This window comes from Sinohyriopsis cumingii, chromosome 6 (genome assembly GCF_028554795.1).
Source record: "Sinohyriopsis cumingii isolate HCF-2022 chromosome 6, ASM2855479v2, whole genome shotgun sequence".
Classification (NCBI taxonomy): Eukaryota; Metazoa; Mollusca; class Bivalvia; order Unionida; family Unionidae; genus Sinohyriopsis; species Sinohyriopsis cumingii.
Genome location: NC_142966.1, coordinates 156,696,442 through 156,711,925, shown reverse-complemented (window position 1 = coordinate 156,711,925; position 15,484 = coordinate 156,696,442). Strand labels below are relative to the sequence as shown.

Below are 15,484 nucleotides of genomic sequence, written 5' to 3'. Positions count from 1 at the left end.
TTTAACATACCTTTAACAATTTTCCAGTTATACTCCTAAGATGACTGCAGTGTGGCAGTTTATAGTGATGTCTAACACTGAGGCATCATGCTGCAGACATGTAGCATCATGTCCCACCCAATTACATTATCCTGACACCAGGCTAACCAGTCCTAACAATAACATCTAAATGCTGAGCACCAACCGAAGCAGCTCATAGTACCAGTTTTATAAATCTTTGGTTTGACTTGATTAGTGTTTAAACCCATGACCTCCCACATCTGAGGTGGCCGCTCTAACCACTTAGGCCACTGAAGTGGTCCAAATTTGGATGAATGTACGTATATGTATAAATGTTAGCCAAACAGGGTGGGGTCGATAAACAAAATGCCGCCAAATATACAGCAACAATTTTTATGTAAATTCAATATATTTTTAACTTCAAGTTTCTCAAAAATAATCTTTAAAAATGAAATCAAGATATAAGCTATATGTTGTTGTCTTTCAACCATGAGTATGTCATACATTTGATCAATTCAAGCACATGTACAGCAATTTTTAAGGAAGTTTTTTCTGCTAATTGATAGTACATTCTGTGTAAAAATATTATCTATATATTTTGTCATTTTGGTCATAGGAATTCATAGCATTATACACATCCAGAATTGCATTATAATTAGGGAAAACCAAAAATATTATCTGCTGTAGTTAGACTGAAGGATGTAAAACAGACCTAAAAGAGTCATTAAAAATATAAAACTAATGAAAGAAACCTGCTTTAGAATAGAACTTGTTTTATGAAAATATTCCACATGAGAAGGTTATGGACATTTTAAAAGAATGCGATTTACACAGAAATGAGAACCTGTATTTTAAGGACTTTTCCTCATTTTGCCATTATGTTTGTTTTGTGTCTTTTGGGGGATTTTTTGCAAACTCTTTACCTTTGTCCTTTTTGTCTCATGTTGTATTTACTTTAGGTTAGATGTTTGTACTTTTGGGGATTTAAAATGTGCTGACACCCTGTTATACCCCACTTGATTACAAAGACAAAGCAGACAAGCTGGTCTCAAAATTCTTTTTTTTCCCTTCATTTTTTTACATGTAAACAATTGGGCAATTTGCATGTTTAACCTGCACAACAATGGTAATGACTTATAGTTGTCTGGGCAAGATGGAATAGGGAATAGTCATCTGCTAAACACACTACATACATATGTTACATTTATAAGACTTTTTGAAAAGCAAACACTGTACTACAACCATTTCTACTGTATTAATTGGGTAAACAAAGAACTTGATCTTTAACGTTTTATGATAGGATCAATTTAGACCAAGAGATGCTACATGAATATTCATAATTTCATACAAAAAAGTAAGACAATCAGTCAATTTTCAAGGTGAAAACTGCAAACCAACTGTTTAAAAAAAATTCCTTACAATGAATTTTGCTTTAAAGTAAAAACTGCACATGTTTGGGCATGGAAATATGAAGTACTTAGCAGCATCTACAAATGAATTATAACTAGTTATTTGAATTGTGCTGAAATAAACAGAAACTATTGATGGGAGAAAAATAAGCAATGTCTTTATAATACTTGTATAAAGCCACAACATCTTAAAATGAACAAATGTAGGGGCTGCTGAAGGGAGAAATATCACTGACAGTATGAAACCACAACTTACTCTGCATTGCTCTGTGGTCATTTTCACTGGTTGGGTTTTGGAGTGGTTGCTGTTGCTGTTGCTGAGGTTGAGGCTGTTGTAATTGTTGTGGCTGTGGTGGTGGTTGTGGAGGTGGTACAGCTGCTGCTGATGACTGATGGTGGTGGATATTCTGGTTATTTCTGCTACGTCCCAGTTCAGCATGGACAAATTCTCTCCACTTCTTTGGATCACTCTTGTGGGTGAGTATAATGTGGCGTCGAATTGTGGAATTATCACCAAAGGTTTTTTGACAAACAGTGCAGTGGTAAGGTTTGGCTCCAGTGTGAATTCTTTCATGGCGAACAAGGGCCTGCTTCTGAGTAAAACCTCTTCCGCAACTACTACAAATGTGGTCTTTAGCATCAGAATGCACCTTCATGTGAATCCTCAGGCTTGTCTTCTTCTTGAAAGTCTTTGCACAAATATCACAAATAAATTTACGAACATCTGTATGTATGTATTTATGTTCTCTAAGTGATTTCTCATATATAAAGTCTTTTCCACAAACATCACAAACAAATGGTCGAATACCTGCATGCATGTTAGCATGCTGGATATAGGAGATTTTCTGTTTGAAACTTTTACCACATTTTGGACAAAGATAAGTCTTTCTGATACCTAGATGCTCAGCTTTAATGTGGGTGCTAAGGACGTATTTTGTACTAAAGCTTTTTTCACACATTTGACATTTGAAACAAGGCCTTATGTAACCATCACTGTGTGTCTCCAAGTGACGTTCATAAACCTTACGGTTTTTGTAGTATCGATTGCATACTGTACAACAATATTCAGGATCGCAGTGAACATTCTTTATGTGGCGATTAAGGTCTTTGTTGAAGCCAAATGTTTTTCCACAAACTTTACATTGAGAAAAGATAGCATGCTGACGCCTTCTGTGCTCAAACAAATGCTTTGGTGTCTTTCCAACATACTCACATTCTGGACAAGGATAGGTCATGTTTGGATCCACAACCCTTTTCTTTTTACCTTTCCCTCTTTTCTTCTTCATAATAGATGAGGATAAAGGCAGAGGATTTCCCTCGTCATCAAGTGTGGCTTCATCATCATCTTCAATTTTCTTTTCCTGGTCGTCTTCAGTACTATCATCAGTAGCAACAAATTTAACGGGTTCTTTTAACTTCCTCTTTCTTCGGCTTGGTTCTGGAAGACTTATTTGAGTTGCAACTCTTGGAGCTGGTTTACGAAGTGATCTTCTCCTGCCTGCTCTAAAACCACCTGTTGATGTTCCTTCTTCCTGATTACCAGAACCATCAGCGCTCGTTTCCTCATTCTTGCTCTCTTCCATTTCTTCTTCTTCATGTACAGTCTCCCTTCTTACCTTTGGAACATATGATCTATCCCTTTCTCTTCTTATTGGAGGCCTCCTCTTTTTCCTGTACTTCAATGAGATCTTTGACTTTGATGGTGGTGGTATTCGCCTCATTATCCTTGGACGAATTTCAGCAACAGCATCATCTAAATCATCTTCCAAATTATCTTCCCCATCATCTAGATCATTCTCTGTATCTGTATCTTTCCGCTCCTCCTTCAGGGCCACACAGGCCTCTTTTTCTGGATATGGACCTTTAGCTTTTTCTACCTCCTTCTCATTAGTGTCCCCATCCTTTTGACTGCTATCACCATCTGGCCGCTTGCCATAGCCATAGACCAAATCAGGACTTGGAAGTGATTCATATGTTCCATCTTTCTTGGCATTCTTGACTGCAGTACAAAGAAAACTGAATCAGTGATGAGAAAATGGAAATAACCAGATATGAATAAATACAGACTGAGAATTTAAGCAATATGCACAGTGGTCCCTAACTATAAAGAATCTCAACATATCAATTTCACGAATATATCATGGGTATGTAATGGATCCCATTACATTAGTTGATATATTTTCCATGTGATGAACAGGAGTATAAAATGGCCATGTCAATATAACATCGTACACTTTCATGATTGAACAGCATTACAGTGAGGTAATAATGAACTTTTATTAAAAAACAGTAAAGTTGTTTAATTTTCTTACAATGTTCATACAGCCTTGAAGCAAATAAAACTAAGCCATTCCAGCTTTCTTGGTATTCTTGACTGCAATATGAAAATGCTTTTTTAATTTAATTGGAGTGGGGTGGGTGGGTAATTTTAATTATATAATACTTACTGGTAACTACTGCATTGCTTACATTTTTTGGAACACAATCCAAGTTAAATATTCCCTCCTCTGATTAGTAATTAGAGGCCCCAAACTGAAAAGAACATGATCCCAGTCTGATTCCTTTGTCTTAACTAACATAAAATCATTCTCTCTTGAATTAGGCTTAGACTACAGGATATTATAGTGGTATTGGAGGAAGGAATCTTTGCAATAATAGCAGATAGGTGTTACATAATTTAAAAATCATTTTCCTCCACCCCCAAACTGATGACATCAGTAATACATTACCTGTTACTACTACACTGCTGAAATTACCAGTTAGTCTAATGGCCTCACACCCCAAAACTGGTAAACAAAAAACAAAAGCACTTACCCACATGGTAGGAGTGCTCTATTGTAAGCTGGTATATGACTTAACCACATAATGTGCTGTCACAGATAGAATGAATGAGTAAATGCCTTTGTTTTGGTGCACCAAAGATCAATGGTAAAAAGATGAAAAAAATGTTAGCGCTAGACCATCAGAAAGCTGCTCACATAACGTCATCCAAAGAGGAGTGATTCTAGCATGCCCAAAATGCAACAATAGCCCTAAACTAATAGACTTTAATTCTCATAAAAGAAAAGTCCCTCTCAGTGAGAGTTGATGTTATTTTGGGTTCAACACCATATTTTAGCACATGATAGGCTATATATGGCAGCAAGCACAGCTAGTGGAAGAAGAACGCAGGTTAACCCCAGCAAGAAAAACAGACCAAGCAGAAGTTACTGGCAAGCTTTATCACATTCCCACATTGTATTAGCCCAAGACTAGAACCCACAAGGACAGAGGATGGCAGTGATCAGTAATCGCTTTAGACCACTCAGTAACATGGGGCCACCACATGGTGAGAGACTGATAAGCAAGATAGTGAGGACAATTTACCTGGAAATGGTGTCAACCAAAATATCGGAGAAAAACTTGACAAAAGAAACATACAATTTTGATCCTTCCTTCTCCCTTTAGAGGAAGCAAAACAAAACCTAAAGGCCCAACTGGTCAAAGTAGCTTGATTTGATCATCCACACCAGAGAAATGAATGAAACTGGGAATCTGAGTATGAGCTGATTCTTTGTTAGAAACCTAGAATGGCAAAGAAGAAAAACCTAATCACAGTTGCCATGTAATAATAAACAATCCTTTTCCCCTGAAAAGGCATGAAACTCACACATTCTCCTTGTTGACACTAAGGAAAGGAGAAAGACTGTCCTAAGGACAAGGTTCTCAAAGGAAGCTTCACTCAAAGGTTTGTAACGAGGTTTAGACAATGCCCAAAGGGGGCCCCGAGTGGCTGAGTGGTCTAAAGCGCTCTTCGTTACGGATCACTGCCATCTCACCTCTGTCTGCGGCGGTTCGAGTCTAAGATTCAGCCAATGTGGGCATGTGAGAAAGCCTGCCAGTAGCTTCTCGTGGGTCGGTGGTTCTTTCCGGGGTTTTCCGGGTTCTTCCTCCACCATTAATACTGGCCGCCATGTATAGCCTATCGTGCTGAAAAATGGCGTTAAACCCCACAACAACAACAACAACAACAACAACAATGCCCAAAGAACACATCTCCATCAAGACAATAATGAGTGATATTTGGGTCTCTGATGCTCAACATACAAGATCAGAAAAATGAGTGTCAGACCCAATACCAGAAAAATTAGAGAATGGCTACTTTAGCAGAAACAGAATATTCTCTGCAACTGCATTTAAAGTGGGACAGCTGGGAATAACACATTTCCTACTGCAGCATTTACATCAGATTCTCGACTTTGCATACTTAACCTTGGAAGTGGGATACCTCCTAGCCTGGATGATGCAGCGTGAAGGTGGAGAATCTGTGGGTTGTGGTTTAGGATATACTTCCTGTGCTGTGATACCTGGTCCTTCCCCCGTGATGATCTCCAAGGCTTGTCTTTTAACAGGTTGTGTAGGTAGGTCATTAAACCACAACCAATTTGGAACACAAGAGGATTTGGATTGTTTTAAAACATAGCTTTAAATAATTTTCAGTCATACTGCTACATGTCTGCAGTGTTGCAGCTTATAGTGATGTCTAGCACTAGGACATCATGCAGCAGACACATAGCATGATGTCCCACCCAGTCACATTATCCAGACAGCAAGGCAGCTGTTGTTACCATTTTTATACGTCTTTGGTATGACTCTGCCGGGGCTTGAACCCACAACCTCCCACAGCTGAGATGGCTGCTCTAACCACTAACCCACCAGAACAGTGACCAAAAAGGTGGCTATCAGGATAGCTGAGACTTGGTGAAAAACATGCAGTAGTACATTTAAAGGTGGAAGGCATAAGTGAACAGATGATCCCACTACAGAATGAAAGCATCCATTCCTAAGCTCTTTGATCCAGCACTGGAGAATTAAAAATGGAGCTTGTTGTTCAGTCTCGCAACAGGTCTATACCCACCCCCCTTTGAAAAAGTGCCTCTGCTACTGACTGGTGCAGTGACTATTCCATGAGGACCACATGACCCTGTATGGACAGGCTGTCTGCCAAAGATGATCCGTTTGCGATGAATATGGCAGACTCCTATGAGACTGCCCAGTGGAGGAGATTCGAAACTTCCACAGTGTGAAGGAAAATGTTTACCTCCAACATCTGATGTACACTGCAACTGATGTCTTGACTGTGGCAACCTTAACACAATGAAGCAATATGAGGTTGACATACCGCTGTAGTGCTAGGAACATTGCCCACATGTTTAAATTATTTGAATGGTCACCTCTTCCCATGACTATAGTCCCTGAAGAACAACCTCATCCAGCTCCAGGTCAGCACCCTTAATATAAAATCTGATGCATCTGTGTACAGAAAGCAGTAGGGTAAAGAGCTGTCATTCAGAATAGAATCTGATTCTAGCTGCCAACTGAGGTGGTGACAAAAATCAGACTCCAGATCAATCCAAACTAATAGTGGTCCTTGTGACCTTTCCAGTTTGCTAAAAGCAGGAACAGGAGAGGACACAAGTGAAATTCTCCCTTGTGAAAGATATCTGCAGACATGTTCAGAGTTTCCAGGAAGTGAGACAGAAATGAGTCAACAATAAAGTCTTGGCCATAATACCTGCTTTAATGTCATCAGCTTCTTCCCACAGAGGGTTATAAATGCAATGTCCAAGCATTATTTAAATATCAGGTTCATAAAGGCACACAAAAAGGTCGGTCCAAGAATGTCAAATCAAATAAAATCCAATGAAATTAAAATGAATACTCACTAGCACAACACAGAACTTAAATTAATGAAATAATTCACGAAATGGAAAACGTAGATTAATCCTCAACGAGTCAGTAAGCACCAGTCAAGATGGCATGGCTTTCTGCGAAAATTATGGGCATAGGACCAGCAGGCAGGTTATAATTTCAAATGCTGTTATGGACATTTTTGATTAAAATATAAGTCTGTGTCATGTTGAACATTTAGATCTCTGATAACAATAACTGGAGGATTCCATGAGTGGCTGAGAGGTCTAAAGCACTCACTGTTACAGATCACTGCCATCTCGCCTCTGTCTGCATAGGTTCAAGTCTCTGGCTCGGCCAATGTGAGTATGTGATAAAGTTTGCCAGTAGCATCCTGTGGAACACTGGTTCTTCCCAGGGTTTTCCAGGATTCTTCTTCTACCGTTATATTGGCAGCTATGTACAGTAAAACCTGTCATGAGCGACCTCTGCTATGAGCGACCACCTGTCATTTCCGACCACAATCGTAATGCACGGATCGATTTTACTATATAAACGCTCTGTTATGAACGACCACCTGCTGAACGCGACCAGCGACCGCGATTTCTTGGCAAAATATGCATTTTGACACTGCTATGAACGACCGCATCGCCAAAAAATCAAAGCAGATTGACACCACTGACCTTAACTTAATCCTTTGTAAACACTAGAGCTCGGGATAAATGTAGTATGCAAACAAAGTGCACATTAAATAACACTATAGTTGAACAACCATATATCGGGATAAACACCTCTAACATCATTTAATCCTTTGTAACAAAGACTGCATAAATAGCAAAGATTGCTCTAATAAAGTATTTAAAAATAATTTGTCTTGCTACAGTACCAGTTTTGTGAAATTTACAACTCCAGCGTACGGTGTCATTTGTAAACTGCAGTAAACCAGACTAAAGTACATGTCACTAACCGCCATTGTAGTGCCGAAATCATGTGAATAGCCAGTAAGAGTAACATCAAAGGGAGTAATGATGGATATACGCAGTCAATTTAGAGGTTTGTATTTTTTCTTTATCTGTATGAAAACTCACAAAACGCCGGTAGTCCTTATGTCCAAGTGAGAAATCGTTTGAAAGGGCTTCAGTGTTGGTTTGAGTACGTCGTTTGCTTTCCAGTTAATCCATAATGCCTGGAGGGTGAATGAGCTCATTGTCTTTAATACTAGTAAGTGAGAATCATTTCCGGATTTTTTTAAAATTATTTTTTATTTCTTTTGTTAGTGTTTCACCAAGCCACAATCTGTTTACGTGGGTGCAGATGGTCGGAACATTTGTTTATCGAGCTATAACGCTGTTGATTTAAATAAATGTACAGTATTGTTTCCTGATGAGTTAATTATGTCTTTTGGTTTCATTCATTGGTACATAATATATATTTATTCCACAATTCCCCAAAACCTGATCAAAACCTATAGTCTTTATAACGTCAACACTAATAACAACGGCAGAATCTCCGCTGAAAAAAAGAAAAATTTGAACACTGGAAGAAAGGATTAATGTCATTGAAAGAAATGAAAAAGGTGAGACCACTCGCAAAATAGCAGTCAGCTTAAGCGTCGGTAAAACGCAAGTTTAAAATGTAATCAAAGACAAGAAGTCCATTAGAAACGAATGGCAGAAAGGTGCACAAGCACAGAGGAAATATGCCACGGCACGACGGACAGTTTACGGAGATCTGAACGAGCGAGTATGGGAGTGGTTTTGTGTTGCAAGGAGTAAAAACATACCAGTAATTGGAAAGTTGATTCAGGAAAAGGCAATAATTGAGATACATCTTCAGACCAAATAGCTGAGTAAAACATGTCAACAAAGAAGTATAATGTATTTCTTTTAAAAAAATAGTGAATAAGTGTATAAAATAAGATATATACATCATATCTGTTCATTTTTTTGTACATATTAATGTGATGTTGAAATATAAATTTTATTCACGTTGTTTGATAGATGTATATCTTATTATATAAAGATATTTTGAGAGGAATGCATGCATTATTTAACAAGATTCATGAATAAAGGATATGATACATGTACAGTGAGTATGGGTATTATTTATTTTTCAACAATGCTAACTACTGACCCTGAAAACCAGTCCATTTTCACACACCTCTTATGAGAGACCACCTGTCTTGAGAGACCGCTTTTGGTTGGCAGAAGGGGCGGTCTCTCATAACAGGTTTTACTGTATAGTCTATCTTGTGCCACAAAATGGCTTTAAAATCCATAAGAAGAAGAAGAACTTGGTTGATTATGATAGAGTTCTCAAACCAGATTCAATAAGAGTAGTGTGAATGGCACATTTTGTATACAAACCTGGTCTGAACTTAAAAAGAACAGTAAGGTATGGTTGTCTCTGGAGATTTTTTATCAAGGTGTGCAGTGTAAAGTTACTGTGCAGAAATTAATTTTGCTGTCTTGAAATGACCATGGCCTCTCAATACATGAACCTAACTACTGACTTCTTACCATAATCTATCCACAAAGTTTGGGTAAGGAACTTTACCTTAGAATAAAAGTGATTCTGCAAAACCCATTTCTCTTTGTGCCTGAATAACTTTGCCTTTGTCCACAAAATCAATAGATTTCTTCTATACCTAAGTGCAAGCTCCACACAAACTCTGGAAAAGTCATGAACTAAAGTTATTATGCAAAACCATTTGGTCCTGGTACAGTACATTATGCAGACCTATGTTACTGTGCACAAGCCATCTTTCTCTTCTCAGTTACCTGGACTATTGATCAGAAATCAATGAGTTTCTTCCTGATCCAGAGTAAAATTATTCATATAGTTTGGTGATGTTAAACACTGCAATACTGAAGTTATCATACAGAAATGAAGAAAAATAAAATCAAAGAAGGAACAGCTATCATCAAGAAATGGTGTGTACATGATTTAGATTTTTAATGTAACTTTAAAAAATTTTCAGTCATACATGTACTGCTATGATGTCTGCAGTGTGGCAGCTTACAGTGATGCATAGCACTGGGACATCAAGCCGAAGACATGTAGCATGGTGTCCCACCAATTCAAAGTATCCTGACACTGGGCCAACCAGTGATAGCACTAACCGCTTAATGCTGAGCACCAAGGGAGGCAGATACTAGTACCATCTAAAAATGGAAAATTTAACAAAGAGGGAACAGCATAAAAGAATACTTTTCAATTACAAGAACATAACAACTTTAAGAATACACTTGGCAAAGAAACTCTCAAAATTTAGATTAGATTTTTTCTTAACTCAGAAACCTTACAAATTTGATAATATTGCATGAAAATTTCATCAGGATAAAGCTGATTCAACCAATTATTACCTGTGAATTACAATTTATTAACTTGACATGCTGAGAAGGCTTTGGGAAATGTAATAAAAGTATTTTCAAGGAAACAGAATATGTTACAAAACTGAAAGAGACAATAAATAGAGTAAACAAAAATGATACGAACAACTTATTCTGAATGTTGATTAAATGCTACATGAAAGTATGAGTCAGAAATACAGTTAACAAGAACAAGAACATTTTTTTATCAGAGATAGAATGGTAGAGAAGAAGTACTAATCTTTGCTTACTGAAAGGAGACATATATCAAGAGATGTTGTTTTAGTTTTGGTTTTGGGGAGGCTTTTTTTTTTACGGGAAAAAAGCCAAATACAAATTGTCATGTCATATTACTTGTAGAATCATGCTGTACAACCTAATGGGCAAAAATGTTTAGAAACATTTACCTCAGAATCACAATAATATATATCAAGAACAGATGCACAGGTTAATACCAGAATAATATATGAGTTAGAACAAATATCATATTCCTGGTCAGCTAGATCTTATAGATTTTGAAATGAATTTGATACAGTATCTTGGACTTCTATAGAAACTTACAGAAGTATTTTAATTCTGGAAAAAATGAATTAGATCTCTGCACTTGTACTTTGTAACTAGTGAAAAATTTATAAGCAATAAATTTGATTGAGGTAAATTTTGTATATTCAATAATTTAAAACATTTAATAATGAAATGGGAAATATGCTACTTGTCTATATATCTAATATTACTAAAAAAAATGTACTCACTTGATGTGATTTATCATGCTGCCCTTGGGGAATATGGCAGACTACCAACTACTGTACATTATATATTATAACTGTCAAATGAGGCAATATAAGTTAAACTGGTTTACAATACTTGTTAACACACAATTAGTGGCTGTATGATCCAATCTTTTGTGTTGAAAGATACTGTACACTGCCAAACATTAGCAAACAATATATAGGGTTGTGGTCACTAAAATTTACCCCCTTTTCATAACAACTTAGCATACCCCTCATAACAATTGTCAATATTTCTTGTGGGATTGACCAAAAAGCTGTGAATTAAAAAGTCTGATAATCTACAACTTCTGAATTATTCTTTGTTTCTTAAGTTGCCAAGGATTTTTAAATCTGAAGCCATGTGACTCCTTTTTCCCCCTTGCTCTAAATATAGGAGTCAAAATAATTAAACTGTATCAAGGTAATAATTCCGGGTATTAAACTTGTATTTTTTTCTTCTTACCAATAATATATCACAATAAAATCTAATGCAACTGATAAGGGTCATATTTGTGACCATGACATTACAGTTGTAATGAATTCTCAACCATCTTACCATACCATTCTATGTGTACAACTAAAAGAAATCAAGATATGAACTAACATTTCTATTCCATGCAGATTTATTTGGTAAACTTAATTCCATTTCAAACATATCACAAATGACCATATTCCATTCACGTGCTTTCATTTCATCTTTTATATCCTTAGGTTTAGGGCCTTCCTCTATTACTCTCATCAATTTCATATAGTTCACCTTTTAAATATCCAAGGCTCTAAGTCTTAATACACTCTCATGCCTATTGTGTTACTGGTGAAACCTGCAACACCTTAGCTGAAAGAGTAAAGTCTGGAATCAGCTGCCATATGAAAAACACACATTTGATAATGTACCCATTCAAAGAAGAATGAATACCTCTACATGACGCAGACAAATAATTGATTTTATAAGATTCAAAACAAGTTTTAATACTCCAACAAATAAATCAATTATATTTTAGTAAAGGATACCAAAAGTCCCAAGATCTTGGTACATCTACTACTATATAAATGTTGCATACAATCAAATGCAAATGTTCCAAATATCATCAATGGAATTAAAGAATGATGGCTTAAAGCCTGTTGAATGATGCTAATTGAAGCAAGGTGTAATTAGTTTATTGATGAAAGATGATAACATACAGTCAACAGGTGTCTTAATCATCTTTTCTACTAAGATCTGGCCTATATGAGCTCACCTAATCTATTTACAATCACTTAGATTCTTTGATAAGACAGACGCTAGAGGACTGATACTCATTTTGCAGAAACTGAGCAAAACAATTTTTTAAAGAAAAATCTTGCATAGTGAGGACCTGCATGTTTTAATTTATATGCTAACTTTTAGGTGGATTTTTGCATCCTGGAAAACCCTGTTCCTGGGAGAAAACATTTATTGGCAATATATGTTGAATATTTTCTAAAAGCTGCTTTCTGAAATTCTGAATGAGACCAAAAGTTTCTAAAGTCTCATACAGTAGAGAAACTATTTATCCAGCAATGAAATTTGTTATAATGTTCTGTTTGAACATCATTTTTGTCAGGTACAGATTTTGAGCATGCGGGCAAAATTATTCATAATCTAAGACAGCAAAGTATTCCAGAATGCAACAATTCTATTACATACCCAAAATAAATGTTTTAATATTTTTGAAGAATTTCCGTAAACTGAACAGTATGAATCCTACATGATACCAATGAGGACAGAAAACTATCAGTTGCCAAAGTTTTGTGAATTATTTGGAAATGATACCATCAAAATATTGAATTTTTGTTTCAAAGTATATTAAATAGAAAGTTCTTCTCCAACCATACAACTCAGGAAGATTTCAATCAATGCAGCATTTTTATTGAAATCTGAGTGTTTCTTAATGAACCTGTTTGGCAAAAATATATACAACCGTCATCACTGATCCTGTTAAATATTCAATGGCCACAGTGGTCAATGACAAATATTTGCATTGAGAAATGTTTCTGAGATTCTTTTAATAAAACACATATACTCTAAAATAGTATTAATATCATATATCTGGTATTCTTCTTATGATTAAAAACTGGTCAATATATTCTAAAATATTAATAATGAGTACCATCTTGTTACAAAAATATTTGTAATTGTTTCAGAAAACTTCAATACAGAAATAATAATGGAATGAAGATATAAAATAAATTGATAGATAAAAAATATTACACGTTAATATTTTAGGAATAATATTTCAAGCATGATCAAAAAACAAAAATTGTTAAGATTAAAAAACAAAATTCCCTGATGAAGGAACTCGGTAATGTAGGTATAGAAAAAATAATGGTATAAAAAAAACTTCTTATTTTAAACTGTGGAAAGTATTCTAAGGTAAGTTTTCTTAATAAATAAGAGAAACGTTTAGTTGATTTCTGTCGTGCAGATCAAGTTAAGTTTGTATGACATTCCATACAATACACTGCTTTATTTGTGAGAACACTTCATGAATTTCTGCAGAAGGTTCAGGGGCTTTTCTGGAGTGGGTTTTAGAACCAATGTAAAAGAAACGCCAATCTTCATAAAATCTTACATATTAAGATTTTGTCGTAAACTCCGCAAAATAATCCAAACGCCCAATGTGGCAAGATGAGGTCATCAGTTCTACCAAGAAGAGTTGTGTCCCTTTAATCTTTTCAATCTTTGATATCTTGACAACTTCGTTATTTTGCTCCTAAAACTGAAAATAAATGCGATCGCAATTAAAAAAGAATACTTACTATAAACAAAGAAGTGTGGAGAATATAAAATGGTTTTGAGACCTATCAACTTGTCATATCTCCCCATGTAGGCATTCTCGCCAAACTGTTGATTGATTGGACAATGTCAAATACCGTAGCCAACATATGCAAAACAGAAGTACCTGTAGCATTCAATACCCCGTCCGGTGGTTTTTCTCCAGACTGTGCATTCTGAAACCTTTTCTCCTCTAGTTCCTCCAAAAAGGTGTAAGCACCCTGCATACTGTCCCATGACCCAGTTATAGTAAATGTCTGCTTTGTTCGGTTGATGCTCACCCCAGTTTCGACGCTCAGCACGAAGAGCTCATACTCCAAACGATCAAGGGAGAATTTCTCCACAAAGTCCGTCGCAAGAAGGGCCGTAGTAGAACTAAATATACGAACCATCGTCTTATCTTAAATAGGACACAACTATCGATATATTTTCGATAAAATAGGTCCTAAAAAGAGTAATTGTTTAACAAAAGTTCCCTCCTGCCATGGACCCGACCGGAAATGCTGCTTGATGTCTAGAAGAGCATTTAAGGGAGACAACTAGAGCGAAGTAGTGGTATTTTCTACCGTATGCATTTCTTATTTGTAGCATGGTGTACAATTTATTTTTAAGATGTTGCGGATATAAATAATTGAATTTTATTGTTCCAAATTATTAATTGGATCTTTGATGTCTTAATTTATATCTTGAACAATTTTAAAGTCCGTGTCAAATTAAAAAAATAACATTTGCGGGACAAGTAATTGTTCACCGTACTACGGTCTCCTGTTCGAAGTCTATATTTTAACCCCGTCTTCTTATTATAGTAAATTATATTTTATAGCAGATCTTGAATTTGACAGTAGTAAACTCTCGTTAACATATTATTCATTAAAAACGCACTGTCTTTCAACAGTGTCGCAACCTTTTTAGGTAATTCAAAACCCTACCGTAGTTTACAGCAAATATAACGCTTCTAAACTAGTGTCTCAACGTTTCTCCCAGATTGCCAAGATAAACAAATGAAGACGAAGTACAGGTGCTGTAGAAAAAGGAATACAGGTTGAAATAGGTAGAAAAATACTAGAAATAAAACAATGGTTTAGTTACGAGTTTAGCTTAATAACGTCGCAAATGATGCGTGTTTCGTGTTTTAAGTTTCAGCACTGGATAAGAACAAGTGTTGGATGGGTTTTACAAATTTCAAAAGGACCCCGACTTACCTCGAACGGGTATCAAATAAAAAGTCTATGTGTCTATTTACTCAAAGTGTGCATAATACCCAATAAACATGTGCATGAATAAAACGATGGTCAAATATCACTTGAAAAGTGACTACGTTTTTGTATGTGTATTTTTTGGAGCGGGGGGGGGGGACCACGGACCCCACCCCTCCACCGGCCCCGAGTTTTGGTACTAAGACAATCCATACCGTCCTCCTTTTCTTCAAAGCTTGAAGGTAAAACATTAAAGCCATGGCATCAGTGAATA

The 15,484-nt window shown here is 36.2% G+C and overlaps 1 protein-coding gene across 2 annotated transcripts in view; it reads right to left on the bottom strand.

The window, feature by feature from the left end:
• Positions 1-14,509, bottom strand: part of LOC149798344 (uncharacterized) — a 28,719-nt gene extending 14,210 nt beyond the window's left edge. For both annotated transcript variants that reach the window (XR_016421996.1, XM_089963489.1), the window contains exons 1-2: positions 14,142-14,509; positions 1,666-3,408 (exon numbers count right to left, since the gene is read on the bottom strand). Coding sequence is in view for 1 of the 2 variants with exons in the window: in XM_089963489.1 (XP_089819615.1) it covers positions 1,666-3,408; positions 14,142-14,406 (2,008 nt within the window). In the remaining variant the exon portion in view is untranslated. The remainder of the gene's footprint in view (positions 1-1,665; positions 3,409-14,141) is intronic.
• Positions 14,510-15,484: the final 975 nt, after the last annotated feature.